Source organism: Melospiza georgiana, chromosome 1, assembly GCF_028018845.1.
Source record: "Melospiza georgiana isolate bMelGeo1 chromosome 1, bMelGeo1.pri, whole genome shotgun sequence".
NCBI classification, from domain to species: Eukaryota; Metazoa; Chordata; class Aves; order Passeriformes; family Passerellidae; genus Melospiza; species Melospiza georgiana.
Genome location: NC_080430.1, coordinates 20,535,861 through 20,554,408, shown reverse-complemented (window position 1 = coordinate 20,554,408; position 18,548 = coordinate 20,535,861). Strand labels below are relative to the sequence as shown.

General features: G+C 38.7%; 1 protein-coding gene across 8 annotated transcripts in view; it reads left to right on the top strand.

The window, feature by feature from the left end:
* The window catches only part of CACNB2 (calcium voltage-gated channel auxiliary subunit beta 2), a 247,833-nt gene that overhangs the window by 147,600 nt on the left and 81,685 nt on the right, over positions 1-18,548 (top strand). For 5 of the 8 annotated variants that reach the window (XM_058029166.1, XM_058029174.1, XM_058029148.1 and 2 more), the window contains one exon: positions 14,520-14,639. In XM_058029166.1, coding sequence (XP_057885149.1) covers positions 14,520-14,639 — 120 coding nt within the window. Of the gene's footprint in view, positions 1-13,068; positions 13,670-14,519; positions 14,640-18,548 lie in introns of those variants that run through there. The other 3 variants (XM_058029200.1, XM_058029182.1, XM_058029188.1) reach the window with 2 other exon arrangements.

Here is an 18,548-nt window from a genome sequence, read left to right as displayed (position 1 = left end):
GTTGTAAAGTTAAAGACTTTGAACAGGAGAGGAGATGCTAACTGTATGAATTATTGATGATCATAAATGGAATAACTCTTACAGAAGGAATAATGGAAGGAGAGCAGTGCAAATCAAGAATGACATTCTGGTTAACTTAAATAAAATTTTTCAATATTTTGTATTGGAAAGAAATGTTTCAGACTAATTGAAATCAGTTAAGAATAAATGTAAAATTAAAACAAAAAGAATAAATAAGATACAAAATCCTTTTTTTTCCTCCAAAATTGAGTTTAGCTGGTATAATATTGAGAATTCCTCTTGACAGCCAAGAGGATTTCTTGAAGTATTGAATTTAGTGATGACTTCTGACTTTTAGCTGACCAGGGAATCTAGCATTATGTCTGGAGAATGTTTGAGGGATTTTGAGTACAATGTGCATATGTAGCAGTGCATATACAGTCTACTGAATGGGCCATAGGTGTGACCTAGGAGAGGTGATGCATCTTGGGTTTTTTAGCATTTTTAAATTTTTTGCCTGCCTGTGCACACTTTGGGGACTGACTTCATGTAAATCAAAATGAACACAGAGCGCCTGATGAATGCTTGTAAGCAGAAAAAAAAAACAGTTGTGGAATCAGCTTTCTACTTGTGTGCTTCAATTCAGAAGCCTAGAACGACTGGGTAATTATTGGCTAATAAAATATTATTTTAATGGAAAGCTTCATAGAGTACAGAGGTGATTAAATGTTGTAAAAATTTCTATTGTTAAAAATAGGCAAAAGGAAAAGAGTAGCTTACAAACTATCCATTTCAGGCCAGGCATATGAGCCCAAATAACATTGAGGCAATTTTTTTGGGTTTTAGTATTTTTATACAGTATTTTTCATCCTAGAAAAGATACCTTTCTGCTTTTGTGATCTCTGCTGCTAAACTGGAGAGTGGCAAGAACTAGCAAAAGTTCAGAAAATGCTCATTGGCCTGCCATCCATCTCTTACATGCTTGAAATACTCTCTCATATTTCTCTCCTATTACCCTGACATTTCTCCTCTTGAAGGTTTGTCCTTCTTTGCTGCTTTATCATGGTGCTCATCCTCTGGACAATCTGAATGATGCCCATCATTCACCCACCTACATTTGGCTGCTCCTTGTTCACTCTGTCTGTAGGACTCTCATCCAAATACAAGTTGCTTTCCTAATTAGCACGGCAGAATGGCAATCTCAGAGCCACCTTTGTCATATTCCTGTCGTTCAGTGGGAATTCAGCAGTGACAGCAGCAGAGGACACATGATACTTTTGGGTGGTAATTCTTCAAGCAGAAACTGATTCCCTTGTAAACTGGAAGAAATAGAACTTTTAACTGAGCATAACTGTATGAGTTTAAGGAGAAAATTTATTTCATTTCCAAACAATGGATCAGAGAGGAAAAAAAGCAGCCTCTAGCCTGTGGAGTTCCTGAAGGAAACAAATTGTTCGGGATGACATAGGATTGTTTGCATTTCTTTGATGAAAGTTAGCATAACATACTTTGAGACCTTAAGACTTGCAGAACTGGAGTTTCTATTCTTGTGTCTTTTCATCACTGCAGTAGCTGGAGACTCATTTTTAACCAGAAACTTGCAAGGGTAAATCTATTTATCTGAGGGATTTTACACATTTTTTGATCCTGGTAGCATATTAATAATGTCACTTTGCAACAAAGTGAGATACTGCTTGCCTTAAAATTTTTGAACAAGTTTACTGTTGCACAGCAAATCTGAAAACGATGGTTTGCCAAATGTGTACATTGTCTCTTTTTAAAAAGAATTCCATTGTATTTCTTGTTGCAGATTCTTTTGAAATCCCAAACTCACGAGAAGTAGTACAGGCACTCTATCCAGGGAGATGATCACAGCATTCATTAGAACATAGCTGCTTGACTGTGACTAGCTTTAGTGCCCCAACAGAAAGATGTGAATAAACCAGAGAGGATGATTCAGGATGGTTGCAGCTGGATCACTTGACTTGCAGATACAGCCTGAGGGAATGGGGCTTGCACAGCCTGGAGTCGAGATCCCTCAGCATCCACAAGGAGGTTATTAACAGCAAGGAGCTGGGCTCCTCAGAGGTGTGCGTGGCAGGGCAATCAAACGGGTACTGTCTGCCAGTATTCAGTATTGCAACAATAGATGAAAGAAAACCAGTGGTATATCCTCTAGAAGAGGAAATGGCTCAGTGAGGGATATGATGTAACTGACCCAGGCAAAGTCTGTTCTGAAGCAGAAAGAATGTTCCTGATGTTTCTTCTATGTCTGAAAAACAGAAAATGCTTGGTCTTCTAGGTTGCAATAATTTTAGAAACCTGAGTTCAGTTGTTATCCTGGAAAATATCTGTTCTATTTTTCCAACCTGTGAATGTCCCAGAACACAAAAAAATACTTCAGCACTGAATTATAAAATTATTCACCTTTTGCTTTTATGATTTCCTTGAATTTTTCTTTTGCAATTCATTTATATTTTATTTATTTTCAGGTTAGCATCTAACCTAATCAGGTTAGCACCATCTTCATCAGCAAGCACATTTCTGTTTCCATGTTGCCTAAAACATACCCTGCCCTTTTAACCCTCACATCTTCATTTAAGCAATCTTATTTCTAGTGTTAGCATAAGCCCATAGTACAAAATCTGTTTTATCTATGAGAAAATACTCTTAGATTTATTCAGTATTGTATATTTTATACTATCAGATGGTTTCCTAGAAACTTCTATTATTTTTTGTTGTAAACAAGTATAGTATATACTCTCCACGTTCTTGCACTGTCTTGCGCTTGAAAAACAGGGACAATAACATGCAGAGCCCTCAGTCTTATTTCTTAGTAAAGAGATGGGATAGTGCTCTGAAAATGATCAGATTCAGAATCACAAACTGTTTCACTCTCCTTCTTTCAGAGGACAGTTGGTGGAGCTGTGCAAGCAGTGACAGCCATAGATGGGGATGGGAGAATCATTTATTGCTTCCTTTAGCTTGATACCCTCATCCACTCTGTGTGGATGCACTAGGTCAGGTGGCTTTTAGAGACAAATCTAAATGAGCCAATGGATGTGAACAGTTGGCATCATGCAATCTATCCATTAACTGAAGTATTTTTGGTTTAGAACAAAAACTATGAAAGTCTATGCTGGAGAAAGGGAATTTTTCAAGATTATTTTGATAGGTGATAGACAAGAGGTACAAAAGGTCTTTCCAGAGATATTTTCATTTATTCAAAGTATTGCATACTGTTGTGTTTTTGAAATCAGATGAGAGTAATTGTAATGTGTAAATAGTGAAAAAGGAGCCTCGTCCTCTTGGTAAGATCCCAAGTAGTTTGCTTTGTTTCGTGCTAGACCTGTGGATAGGTAATGGGAACAAAGAAACAGTCCTGTTATTCTTCAAGGAATCTATGGGGATGAAGACTGAAGCAAAGGACTAACTTAAAACCACAAAGACTCATGTGGTTTTGGCACTCTCAGAAACTGGGCTTAGATTAAGCCCATTAATGAGGATGTATTTTTTGTTGTGTTTATATCCTGAAATAAATGATGCCAGACAGTGCAAAACTGCTTACTTGGTGTTTCTGGTGGTATCAAAGAGAGGAAGGCTGCAGGTGCTAAAGGGTCATTGTGTCTGCAAGAGATACCTGGGCTGAATCACAAATGAACATCTGTTTTAAGGGCTTGAGGTTTCAGTGAGCCTGGGTGAGGGAAATTTAATTAATTCCTTAGTCTTCATATGCACAGTTTAACAGAGGTCTTGGTGAGAAAACGTTTCCTAATCTAAGTGGTGAGCAAATGACAATGTTCTAGGTCAAGACGGTCATTGAATGTTGTTAACATGACTAGAAAATCATAATTTCAGTAGCAGATGATCTGGAAAATAAACTTATCAGTAGACAACTAGTGTATGACAGCAGTATCTTCAGAGTGTATGATTGTCAGACTAACTCATTAAGAGATGGCAAAAAAGATATTTATTTAAACAGACCAAAACTGTATTTATGGTATAAAAGTGACGGCTAGCAAGCAGAAGTATGTATAAAAGCAGTTGTTACCTTTGAAAACTGACAAAGTTTTAGTGCTGGAACTTGAAGTTGTCATTGGGACAGTTGAGAGCCCCTAGTTAAGGATTAAGGGACAAACAAAAAAAGCAGATATCATTGTGAGAGTCTTCTATATGGCACTCAGCTAGGATGATGACACTGATGAATTATTCTTTAAACAATTAAGGGATGGTTCTAAATCATCCATCCTTGTCCTTATGGGGGACTTCAGTTTGCCAAGTGTTAACTGGGATCACTACAAAGCTAGCAAAACCAGGTCCAGAAGATTCTTAAAACATTTGGATGATGACTTCATGGTACAGGGACTAAGGGAGCTGGCTGGGAAAGATGCCCAGCTAACAAGATTCGATGCTTGCTAACAAGAGGATCTCATGAAGTGGTTTTTGATTACCTTTTTGGTGACTGAGACCATGGAGCAGTTGAGTTTAAAAACTCAGGTGGCAGGTGGAAAACTGCCAGCAAATCTTCAACTCTAGATATGCTAGATATGAGGGGACCAGACTTCAGGCTGCTCAGGGAACTGGTGAATAAGGTTCCTGGGAAAATACTGCTGAGGATGTTGGGGTCCATCAGTGCTGGCTGCTCTTTCAGCACCACCTCTTAATGGCACAGGAGTGGGCAATTTCAAAATGTCAGAGGTCCACCAGGCAAGAGAGATGGCGGGGTTGGCTGAGTAGGATCTTCTTCTGGAGCTAAGGCAAAAAAAAGACAGTGGAAGAAAGGTTGGGTGACATGGGACAACTGCAGAGACAGCAGAGAGAAAACTCATGCAGATGAAGCTCAATTAGAGTTGAAGTTACCCACTACTGTGGGGGGCAATAGAAAGTATTTTTAAAGAGGCAATCCAGTTATACCTTTGACCTGTTACTCGATGAGTGTGGTCACCTCACAAACAGGGACATAGGAAAAGCAGAGTTATTTAATGCTTTCTTTGCTTCAACATTGTGGATGGGCTTTGGGGCTCCCATAGCCCTGAGCATGGATGGACCATGACTGTGAGAATGATAAACTTCCAGTCAGCTCCAAATTTGTGCAGGATTTTCTGCCTGTCACTCAGTGGGGCTTGATGAGATTCATCAGAGTCCTCAAAGAGCTGGCTGATGTCATTGCAAGACCTCTCTTAATGATTTTTGAACAGTCTTGGTGATCTGGAGAGGACTCAGTTGACTCTTCAATGACTGATAAAATTATGGTGAATATTGTTCTGGGAGTTACTGAAAACCACCTAAAAGACAATGCATTGTCAGTCACAGCCAGACCACTTCTTGAGGAGAAGGTCCTGCTTGACAGACTTATTTTCCTTTTATGACAATAAAATCCACCCAGTTGGTCAAGGGGGGCCAGTTGATAGAATCTTTTTGGATTTCAGTAAAGCTTTCAATCCTCTTACAGAGTCCTTCTGCACAAGATGTCCAGCTCACAGCTGGATGAACACATCCTGTGATGGGTGAGCAGCTGGCTCATGGCTCAGTCACAAAGGGTTACAGAGCATGGAGTGACATCGGACTGGGGATCTTATGGGATTCTGGAATCTAGTGGCATTCTGAGGTTTTACAGGGCTCCATCTTAAAAGCAGTTCTCTTCAACATCTTCATAAATGACTTGGACACAAGACATAGTGATATACTGAATAAGTTTGGTGATGACAATAAATTGGGATGAGCTGTTGGCTCCCTTCAAGGCATAGATGCCCTGCAGAGAGATGTTGTTAAATCAGAGGGCTGGACAATCACCAATCAAATGAAATTCAACAAGGGAAAGTGCTGGATTCTGCACCTGGGATGGGGCAGCCCTGGATGTACAGACAGACTGGGGAATGAGATGCTGGAGAGCAGAGCCTGGGGGAAAGGGACCTGGGGGTCCTGGCTCATGGCAAGCTGAACCTGAGCCAGGAGGGCCAACCCTGTCCTGGGGGGCATCAGGCACAGCATGGCCAGCAGGGCAAGGGAGGGATTGTCCTGCTCTGCTCTGCTCTGGGGCGGCCTCACCCTGAGTGCTGGGGACAGTTTTGGATGCTACAATATAAAAAAGACATTAAACTGTTAGAGTGTCCATAGGACGGCAGCAAAGATGGTGAAGGGTCTGGAGGGAAGCTCTCTGAGGAGCAGCTGGAGTCACTTGGTCTGTTGAACCAGGAGGACATTGAGGGGAGACCTCATTGCAATTCCAATTACAATTTCCTTGTGGGAGGAAGCAGAGGGGAAGACACTCATCTTTTCTCTGTCTTGCCCAGTGGCAGGACCCAAGGGAATAACCTGAAGCTGACTCAGGGGAAGTTCAGGCTGGATGTCAGGAAAAGCTTCTTCACCCGGAGGGTGGTTGGGCACTGGAACAGCTCCTCAGGGAAGGGGTCAAAGCACAAAGCCTGACAGAGCTCAAGGAGAGTTTGGAAAATGCTCACAAACAAATGTTGTAATTCTTGGGGATGGTCTCTTGAAGGACCAAGAGCTGGACTTGATCCTTTTGGGTCTCTTTCAATCCAAGATATTTTATGATTCTGTGAAAGAGTAAAATACATAAGAGTTCATTGCATATACTTAACGTCACTGTTTTTAATAAGGTGAAAAATGAATAAAAAAGTAAGTCCCCAAACCTTCCATTTTTTATCTGGAGTAGATTAAAAATGTTAGATTTGAAAACCAGGCAAGGCCTGTATGTATGGAGATCAAAAATAAAATTCAAGGGAAATAGTCTTTTTTTCCTTCAGAATTCTCCACTGGTAACAGAATTTCATGTTGAATTTTCAAGGAAGCTATTTTTAAGTATGCAGAAAATCTTAATGACTTGAACCAAAATCCCAGATAAAAATATACTGACGATCTGGAACACAGAATCTAAATTGGCACTTTTAACTGAGCTGAGACAAATTGGGATGATGGTTGCCATGCTTTCCTGCAAATTCTTTCCTTTTCTAGCTTTCTGGTTTTTTGTTGACACCCCAGATGTGTTTTCCATTTTTCCTCTTTTTTACTGTCCACTTTTAATTTCATGGCTGACCCAATCTTTGTCTTTCTGTCTGTGCTATTATATCAGATAAATACCATTTTATATTGTAAATTCTTTTCTTTCTGAGTTGTCTTTCTGCAATTCAGAATCCTTTCTTCATGATATTTACTGCTTATTAATAAATACAGTCAAAAGTTATATTTCCATTTTTTCTTAAAACCGTTAATTTTTAAGCCCTTCTGCACTAATAAACAGCACCACAGGTCAGCTTGTTGTTATTAAGAAGTCTGATTTACCTTCACCTAAGATCTTAAACGTGCAATCAAGTTACCAGAGTTTTCAAAAGTTGCCATGAGTCAGTCAATCTTTGTTAATATCCATGTGTGTGCTGACAGTCTGAGACAAAAGAGAGATGATTTAGGTTCATGCTGCTTGCAATCATTTCCTTGGTGTATTCTTCTGCCTTTGACACCTGTCTCCAAGTCATTCCACTGGCAACATTTTAGTTCTGTCACTGCTCTGACTTTTCTCTGTAGCTCAAAATCATTATTAGTTTAGTGCCATTCTCTAGAGTCAATTAATTGTCTCAAAACATCAAATTTCATTTATTTTTCTTTAATTTGTAGGATGTTTCTGTTTTATTTTTTAATGTTCTTAATTATGAGATTATATTATTGATAAAGTTTTTTTAAAAAATGAATTTAGAGACCACCTTCTATTTCTGTCATTGTCCTCTTCCTCAAAATCCCTTTCTCTTATTTCATAAATGTGAGACTCTCTCTGTCAGAATACACAGAGCTACCAGATTATCCTCCTTCAGAGGCTTTCACGGAACTAATCTCTGCCATAATACATATACAAAACTTACTTAAAGAACAACCCACTGTGGTTATGCAAGAGATGAGTCATAATGCTGATATCCAGTATTTAAAAATGCTTTATTTTCTATTGCATTGCTACCTTGATCCTTTTGTTACTCCTTTGTTGGCTTTTTCTGCTCATATTCTCTCAGCCTTAGATTGCAAGCTCGTTTAGCCAGTGTTTGTCATTCACTTTGTGACTGTGCAGTGCCAAGCACAATATGGTCTCAAGGAGTCTTATATCTTAGATGTTTTTTGGAAAACAGGTAAACTAACACACCAGAGCATCCCACAGATTTGGGAAAAGTTCAGCTGTGACTATGAGGACTCTTATCTGTTTGCTAACTAGGCTGAGTTCTGCAGCTGCCTTTTTGCATATTTTCAAAGATTTTCTGAGGGGTCTCCATGAAAAGACCATCATTCCTCTAAAAATACCTACCCATTTCACTTTTTCTTAGTGAAACAACATAGAAGCAAACATTTAGGCTAATACAATGAAATGTGAGTGCAAATGTGTGGGGGGTTATTTTGGTTTTGTTGTTTTGGTTTTTCCTGATAAAGTACCTGATCCAGTTGTTTACCTGGTTCCTGAATGCCAAAATCTAGTCTTCTGCAAACCTAAAAGCTGTTTAAAAAAACTCTGCTTTCAGACAGCTGTTGATTAGATTAGTAATGCCTTGCAAACCTGTTAATGGAGAGCTGGATGCTGCCATCAAGCTTGCCAAAGTCATGTTAAGGGTAAAGAAAAGACTGATTTCCTATATAATCTCCTTTTTAATCACATTGCCACCCTAAAGCTCCCAGCTGTTCTGAAATTCCAGTCCTGTGATTTGAACATCTCCCATGGTAGATGCCATAGCAATGCCACGTAAGCTTGTAGAGAGCAAGAAAAACATTCTAATCAACATTGTTGGGTTTTTAAATGCAAACATTGAGTATTTCAATGCCTGTGGTAGGAGCTGGTAGCCCTCCTTGGATAGTAATTGTCTATTTACATGTAGATTTTGTGGCACTGCACTGCAAGGTGCATACCAAGAACCAGGGAGGACATCAGGAGTAGACTTTGCCTGTGTGTGAAGCATCCATGACCCATACACAAGAAATTAACAATTCCTGTTTGATAGTGCCTTAAAGAAAACGTGAACTCTCCTTTTTGCTTTGCTAAAAGGTATTTCTGCAGTTTGTCATACACTTCAAATATACCTTGCAAAAAATTAATTGAGTTAAATTTGGTCTTTCTGTAAATTCTACACTCAAATAATAACATCCATATAATATTATTTAATACTATCAGAGCAGCATTTTCTGTTTTCTTTAACATAATTCAAATCAATGCCATTGTTTAGATATCTGGACAAAACTTCATAGATAAGAAATTTTCACGTTCACCACCTGTGGTCCCTCTGCCAAACTGAGGTCCCCTCTACTCATGGTGCCTTTGTGGGAGACCTTCTGACTTCTGACTGTATTTTTCAGGTTGATCAGTTTAGGGTGAAACAACAATGTGTATTCCCTGATATATTATGATGTGCCAATGTCAGCAGTTTCACTTCATACTAAACTTTGACATTCCACATTTTGCCTTTATTCTGAATCAATTTCAAAAGATTTTAAGAGTAATAAACATTTTATGGAAATAACTCTTTTTCTTTACTGCAGTTCATAGCAATTGAGGAGTTGCATATCACAAGGACATTATATACTACCTCAAATCATGTCCTAGTAGGACGTGTGGTGCCATTCTTACTGCTGCCACAGGATAAGAACATAAGCAGTTAACAATATCTCTTTATAAATTCTGAATATTGAAGTGATTTGTTCCTCTTACTGGCACAGTCAGGCCTGAGCTTTCCATATTCAAAGTATAAATCAAATGAAGACAAAAAGTCATTTCTCCTTTTGAATTTAAAAGTCTCATTAGCATCAAGTGAATGAAAAGATGAAAAATATATCTTAGAGAAGACCCCGCTGCTATAAATTAGGGGTTTTATATACGTGTGCAGTCACATATATTTCCTTATTCCTAGTAAAATCTCCATGCATGTTTGCTCACTGCTTCCTGCCTTCATTTAATGAATAATAATGTTAAAAGTCTTTACTTGAAGGAACTTGGTTGATCTAAGAAGATAATTACTTCCGAATTTTCAGTAATCTGGAAAATGATCTGCTCTAATGATATCTAATTCCTAACTGGATTACCCTGTTCAAGTTAGTCATGGTACTCAGATTGTTTTTTATTCTTTAAAGGCAAAACACTATATAGAGGCCACGACTGAATTGGTGAGAGTAGTGATGGCTGTATTAACCCAGTGAGAATTTATCCATCAAAATCTGTACTTAAGCTCCAGCTGTGCTGATGAAAGTTAAGCATGGATACAGAAAACCAACAAGAAAAATAAGAGATCTAGAGGCACTACTGAATTTACCTAAATAGTTTCTACCTGCAAGTAAACAGAAATAATATAAAAAAACCCCTTTCACTTGCGGGACCCAGTCTCCTAAAGATGTCACACTTCTACAGTGCTAAAAACATCAGACATTTATTGTCTTGAAGGAAAAGGAACTCAAATATGATCACATACGACCACTAGCAGAGTGAAAAGTATGAGCTTGCACTATAAGAATAGCTCATAGAAGCTACTCTAATAAGTGGTAATAAAGTTGGGAATATTTTTCAAGCATGTTATTAAAACAGAAATTTATTTTTCAAACAAACTGGGCCTGTAAACCTGCAAAGTAAGGAATAAAATAAAAAGAAGAAGAAATAGGTGGAGTAATTATTAACATGAATTACCTCACTTTTATTAGACAGTTTCCCATAAAAGATGAGGAGTTGGGGGCTGCAGTAGCATATATTACATACAGATATTACTGCAGCTCTTCCATATGGCAAAGGAAGGAGATGGAGACATGAAGAATTTCACAAAGACTGAATTCCAGAAGCTCTTGGGGAAAGATTTTTACTGTTCTCCAGAGTAACCCAAAAAATTTTCAGCATCATTTCCTCTTTCCCAGTGAGGAAATGTAATTTCCTTGGTTGTCATTAATGGAAGATGCACATCCACTTGTCATATTTTTTTTTACTAGTCAAGATATTTCTATTATAGTTTCATTATAATTTTTTTTCATCCTAATGTGATTGAATGCATTCTTAGCTCATATAAAAATACTCAGCAATTTACACTTAATTAAATGCAATTGTATGCTCCTCCTTTCCCTGTATTATCCAGCTGTGAGTTTTTTCCATATTCAAAAAGTAAAAAAGCTTCCAGCTTTCCATTTGCACAGAAAATTTACATGACTATGTCTGTACCATGGGGAAAATAAATGTAATACTGCGGTTGATTAATGCAATTTGTCAATATAATTAAAATAAATGGAATCACTCTGATTTTTTGGGTGTGTGTTGGGACTGTGGCCAACACAAGACATGACAAGCTCTATAAATGGTCTCTGTGGCCAGGAAGATGAAATTCAAATTTTAGCAATTCTAGCCTGACCCAAAAGGCATTTTTCCCCCTTTGGGGAGATAGGAATTATGTTACTGTGCTTCATGATTTTTTTGGTAGGGTGAGGACTGGTTAGGTAGCATACCTTGTGCACAGCAAAATGAGGGACAGGAAGAGTGATGTTGTGCTGCTTGGTCAGTGTCAAATATTGTGTGCTCACCACAGAAGTGCTGTAGGAAGCAAACGCCCACCCTGATCTCCTGTCGGGCTCAATGGCTGCTTTGTTTGTTTTCCTCTTAAAGGTAGTGTTGCTTAGGGCTGGTTATGGCACCATTCCTCATGGCAGCAGAGGAGCTGCAATGCTGCTGGGGAAGGGTTTGGGTTTGGGTGTGCCCTTTCCCAGGAGGATTGAGTGTCCAGGGACCACAGAGCGTCCTGGGGGCTGGAACTCCAGGGGAACTCATCACACCTTTCGTTAGTGCTGTGATAGCATCACTGGATTTAAACGCTGCACTAAACTTCTGCCCGCTTATTGATGATCCTCTTTTCCCACTATTTCTATTGGCAGCTGTGTCAGAAGTTGTGGCAAAGGGGAATTGTAAAGAACAGCATAATTTGACAGGCTTTGAGGATGTTACAGGGCCTCTGTATATTTTCTTGGCAGACAAGATATTTTTAAAAATGCAATAAACTTAGAGTGTGTTTTATTTGATTTCTGCTCCTATTGCTCTAGCTCAGGAGACATTTTAGTTTTGAACAATCACCATAACTTAGCAGATGTATCTGAACTCCTGAAAAACAAAATATTCGTTGGAGAATAATTTTCTTTGTCAGTTCAAAGACAGCTTATTAAATTCTATGCTGTAACTATTACAGACTTCAGAGAAGAAAAAAAAGTAAAACATTCGAATAGTTAAAAAGTAGCTTTATTTAGAAGTGTGAGTTCAGTGACGACTGTTATTTGCTCTGATAATGGTGAAATGGAGGCTGCTGCATCACTTGTGATGGGCACTTTCATTGTTACACAGACACAAATCACGGCAGGATTCGATCATTCCTGGGATATGCTGACAGACTGCAGCATGTACATGACCACTGTTCTCAGCTGTAGTCTTTGTTCACTGTTTTTCTTGTACATCTGAATTTCTATCAAAGGTGGGCACTGCAGTCAGCTACAGTGATCTTTTTCACCTAGATTGTTGCATGTCCGTCAGTAAATTGTAAACGCTTGAGGGAAACCTGCCTTCGCATGTCACTCCCATGTCAGTTTATTTCAGGGTAGAGGGTGATTCTGAAAAGCAGAATAGTGAAATTTAAGGTTTTGTTTGGCTTTTGTCACATTAGGATCTAATATTTGTGTGTTACGTGGTATATTGCAGTTATTCTTTGCTCCTTTCCTCTGCTAATGTCAGGAAAAACATACGCAGTAAGCAGGGGGTTAAATTCCCACTCAACAGGCGTATTTTTGGTTTCTGTAAGGGAGATGTGAGTGGAGCTCAGTGCTTTGCAGCGGAGGGCAGCACTCCGTGGCAGGAGCAAGCATCCAAGGGAAACGTGGCTGGCAGCAGACATCCATGACGGGAATGAAACACTGTACCAGCTCTTCCAGTTTCACAGGGACCTCGCGTTTTCCAGCTGTTTACCCTTGAGATGTAAAATGGCAATTTGGCATAGGCTAACAGCCCGGTGTGATGTGAGCATCTGCGTAAAAGGCTGCACATATGGAGCATGCCCAGTGGTACGAACAGCCTGTTACCCCACCCCCAGCCAATCTAGGAAGAGATGAAATGAACTTTGCACTTGCAAATGTCACTGAATACATTTTGCACAGGATTTTAAAAGGTTCTTTTACAAGCACTATTTTTAACAGCCAAATCCGCCCCCCAAAACAGAAAGGAAAAAGCCCTAGGTATTTTTCTGTGATCGATCTCAGTTTATGATCAGCTGAAGCATCTCTCACAATATTTCCGAAGCTGGTTTTATTTCATGTTTTTATCATTGAAGTTGAGATTTTTGAAAGTGGTTTGGATTTTCTGGAGTTTTTTTGATTTTTTTTTTTTTTATTTTTTCATACTGGCATGAGAAAATTTGAGAATTTAATTCCAGTAGAATACTTGGAAGCAGTGAGGCTGGAAGCTTGAAAGGCAGAGGGAAGAGAAGGAAGGCTCTCACGGCAGAGCATGGATAGGAAAGGAGCTGTGATTCTGCAGTGCTCAGTGTGCACATGTTTTATGAGATCAGTGCTGGGCGCTGCAGCTGCGGACAGTAACTGAGCTGTCTGGCTAATGAAGGCCACCTGGATCAGGCTTCTGAAAAGAGCCAAAGGAGGACGTCTGAAGAATTCTGATATCTGTGTAAGCCCTGCGTTTTTCCTTATCACCTTATATTGTATATATTGCAAGGAGGGAGAGAAAAAAGGCGGTGAGGAGAGGACAGTTGTTTTCATTCTGATTGAATTACCAGAACTCTATTTTGTATGCAGGGAGATGCAGAGGGAAAGCAGAGCTGTCATTATTTATAGAGCTGTTCTGGCATTGTGGCTGCTTCCATTGTGGTGATACAGGGACATGTGTTGAGTCCAGACGGATTTTATTAGTTGGAAGTTGATTTGTGGTCATTTGCATGTCTTGCTGAGGGGCAGAGATGGATATGAGCCATTTGCTGTTTTGATGGGGAAAGTGTGTCAGGTAAAGAGGCTGCCCTAAAATAAAAATGCATAGCAGAGATTAAATCTCTTAGCACTGATATTGTGTAATGGTAATTATTGATACTAAATTTGCATTTTGATTATAGAAACTCTGTTTGTTTGCTATTTCTGTCACTGTTTAGAGCTCTAATTTTTATGGAGCCATCCTTGAAGCTGCTGTGTGTCCTTCAGCCCTGCACTGCACCAGTGCTGTAAGTCTCCAGAGAAACTGGTTCTGCTTGCTGAAAAGCACACAAATAAGAGTGCAGAGGTAGGGCAGGAAGTAAAACACTGGAGAAAACACCTGCACTTTTTCAAAGTTTGCAGAAGAAAATGTTTACATATATATATAATTTCTTCTAAGTGAATTTCCCTTTTGGGCAGTTAGTCTCTTTTCAGTGAAACAGAAGTAAGAGAAAAGGCAAGGTGTATAAGCACTTCTACCCTTTTTTTCTTTTTTCTTTTTTTTTTTTAACATCAAAGGAACTTGTGACATTATTTATGCTTTTCCCTGGCAGGGTTCGGCGGACTCCTACACCAGCCGTCCATCTGATTCAGATGTATCTCTGGAAGAAGATAGGGAAGCAGTGCGGAGAGAGGCAGAGCGACAGGCCCAGGCACAGCTGGAAAAAGCAAAGGTAAGATATTGTTTCATGTTACAAACTCAAAGAATGCTTGGCTTTAAAGCAGAAGTTGAAACTAGATGATTTTTAAGATCCATTCTAACTCAAACCATTCCATAATTCTTTGTCATCTAATCCATTAGTGATAAACTGTTTTTAATGTATTAACATATAGTTTAGAGCTCTTATAAACCTTCCAGACAGCAGCTGAAAATATATGCTCCATGAAAAATCACTTAGAATCAGTTTTCTGTAACAGGCACTTGACTGACTTAGGTATTTCAGAACATTCTTATTTAAATGTGTGCATTTCTTCTTTTATTAAATATAAGTATTTGTTGCAGTGTATAGGGTCAATGCTATGAGTTCTTACTGAAGATGTTTCTGAAAGTTTGCTCGTGGATGCCAGGGCATTCAATGCTTTTACAGTGTCAAAAATCAGCCCTCAATTGAACATCCTGTTCATTTCCCTTCAGTGAAGAATCAGTCCCTACAAGTCATATGTAAATAGGGAGAATCTGTTACAAGTGTGGTTTTTTCCTAAAGACTTCACTGACTTTACAGTTTGTGTGTTAAGTGACCCCATGAGTCATTTGCTGTAGGTCTTCTTCAGATTTCTCCTCTCTCCATGCTCCTGGCAGATAGTGACAGTGTAGTAAGAAAACACTAAATGAGCTTTAGGTTTTTGCTGTGTGTTTATATATTTTCTATGAGATGTATTTAGGACTGTTAGGGTTTTAGCAGTGAAACTGCTGGGCTTGTTTCTCTTTCATCTGTGCTACATCTTTAAATAATACTGCACCTGTAAAAATTGTGCTCATTTTATTTATTATCATTCATTTATCACTTCATTCCAATTTTTGTTTTTTTGGTATGCCAGCTATGAGATTTAAATGTATTACTGTTTTCCAAAGTCTGTTTTTTGTTCTAATATATTTAAATACATCATTGAGATCCCCCCTTAGATCTACCTGTCTACATTTTTTTCTCACTTTCTCTGAGTCCCCTCCTCCATTTTGCTTAGTTTTTTAAAATTCTTTATCTCCTTTCCATCTCCATTTCCATTTAATTCTCCACTGCCAGCTTCACCTCTGCCCATTTATGCCACCTGTTTTACACGGGCTCTTCAGAAATTTGTGAGTCCAGATCACTGCGTTCTGTAGCTGAATGTGTGGCAAGGACCAGCTCTGTAAATAATACAGTACTATAATGCACAAGCAGACATCTTCATCAGGCCAGAAAGCCTAAATAGGGAAGCCAAAAATGTTTTTTTTTAAATGTAATTGTTAACTGATACTTAATAAGAGCTCCTACAACAGCTTTTTAATGAGCTGCTGGAATGTGCCAAGTGTAGGAGATGCTGAACATGTCTTTGAAGTTGTATCTTGCTGTTCTGGGATCAGTGCAGCAGAAACTCAACAGAAGCAGCTCACTTGTTCCCTTCAGCCTTGTATCTAAGAGATTGCTGATTGTAGTCAGGAGTTTCAGTTTTATCAGGGGTGAGTTTTGCTAGTTTGAGTTTTTTTTGCTCTTGGGAAAGATGATAAGAGCTGCCCTGAAATTCAGGTGAAGTTTTGAATTTTATCAGTAAAAGCACAATCTTGAAAGGAAGATTTGAAGTAATAGTATCTTGCAGATTAATCAGGGTAGCAGTGCAGTGCTTACTGCTGAACTGGTGCCTCCCTTAGCAATGAGTAAATCTATGCTAGTGTTGCTATGGGAATTTGGCTTACTGATGCTGGCTTGAATACATGGACAGCCCTTATGTAATATTCATGACCTCTAGCACAGCTGCCATTGTAGTTTGTAGAGAATCTGCTAGCAGACCTTGACTTCTAAAAGCTGTATTTCTATACATAAAACCAATGTTCCCACTCCAGCTGGCATGAGATATAGTCTCTAGGTCTGACACCGTCTGAAACTGTAAGACAACTTGTGAACAGTCAAAGTCGTAAAGGCACTGCCAAAACCAACCTGTTGTAACAATGGTTATTCCAGTCATAGAAAACACAAAATTAGTTATTTGAGTACTTTTTCCTTTAAAACAGATTAAGGCTGGAATTAGATTAACATTTTTGTTTCTCTAGTCAAATCTTAAAAGGCATTCCAGGAGGTAATGTATGGCAATAATTTTATGTAGAGGCTGTAACAGTGTATATATTTAGTCGAGTGCAATATTTAAATTAATACTAATAAATAAAGTATTATGTAAAACAGCTGCTTTTGTTTGAAATAAGTGGTTAAAAATGTGTTTAAATTAAGCCTAACTCGGTAGATGAAAACTATGACAGGGTCTGGTTTTTTGCCTTTATTGACAGTCCAGTCCTTCACCTCCCTGAAACATAGTAAAATTAATGAAGCAGTAGCTGCTGCTGGTGCCTCCTGGCTGCTGTCAGCCCCCAGCTGTGTTTGCCACAGGCTGCAGGTTTGCTGCCTGCTCACCACAGCTGCCTTGCCTAGGCCCTGACTGACTTCCAGGCAGAGCCAAGTGACAAAGCTGCTTTAACTTTTGCCTTTTCTCACCGTGTGAGGAAGTGTTGATCCTAAATAAAATCATTACAAATGTATTTGTCATGGGAATTAGAAGGAGGGTGACACACATGAATAATGCAGTGGTGGAGGAAAGATGATAGTGAATTAAGGGTAGATAAAAAACTATTGAACCGTGTCACGCAGTTAATGAAAAGAGTTAAATGACATCCATTTTCCTTTATTACAGCTAGGGAAAACACCTTACACTGAAGATAAAAGTACAGTGATAGAGCACACAATGCCAAATTGTTAGGACAATTTTAAGATTTTTAGATTTGTATTTTTATAGCATCTAAGTGCCTGTGTGACATGAAGCCTGAATGTGTCTCTTCTACCTATCCAAACAGGGAAAATAAAAACAAAAAAGCTCATAAGAAAATGCACATTCTGGCTATCTTTATTTATTTATTTATTCATTTAATTATTTAACACAATCCTTGCTTCTCTGGAAAATGGTTAAGCATATTTTGCTGACTCACTTTGGCATGTGACTTACTGTAAGGAAGGTGGGGCCATGGGCGCGTGTTCGGAGTCATCCAGGGACAGAAAATTAAGAGGCAGCTGATGAGGCTACCTGCAGGTCAGCGTCTGCTCCTGAAGGAAACAGAGCTGAAATGAAGCTGTTCAGCTCAAAGCTGAGATGAAATGTTCTTGATTAGAATAGTTAAGCAATAAAAATGCAAAAAGGCTGGGAGTTTTTGTTCTTGTTGTTGTTTTTGTTTGGTTGGTTTGAAATAGGAGGGAAGAAAAATTGAAAGCATTGAGGATTTCCTTAGTGCTCTCCTCACAGACCATAGAATGTGCTAAATCTAGGATGAAGAGAGAGGACCTGTGTTTTGTCCAGGTAGGGTATGCCAATAGTATCCAAATCTAAGGGCTTCCTGTGGTATTTTGCTGAGTTTCCTCTTTTCATAAAACCATGAATCTTCAGTGTTGATAAGCCAAAAAAAAAAAAGACATTAATTATGTTTAGTGCTAATAATTATAAAACCATCATTTTTAGTCAAAAAAGCTTTTTAGTTGTTAAAGGATGATGATTCAAAATAAAAAAAAAAGACTGCCAAAATGAGATCATGGCCTATGAGAAGTCAGTAATTGTGTTACTAATAGGAAGTCTTAATTCCCCTCAACTCTGCTTTGTTTGTACTCCACCTAATGCTCCACTGCTAGCATCCTTTTAGGAGTTTGTAAAAATTTGAAATATATATCTTCTAGTTTTAAATACCGTTAAGATAATTTTTATGTTAAGATAAGGAGCCACTGAAATTTTGATACTAGATGTCCCATTTTGGGTCTGAGGCAATGATACAAGCTGTCACATTTTTCTTTTTTTGATGTGTGCTGTAGTAGTGGTGATGGCTTGTGACTGTGAGTAATAATGCAATGCCTTAA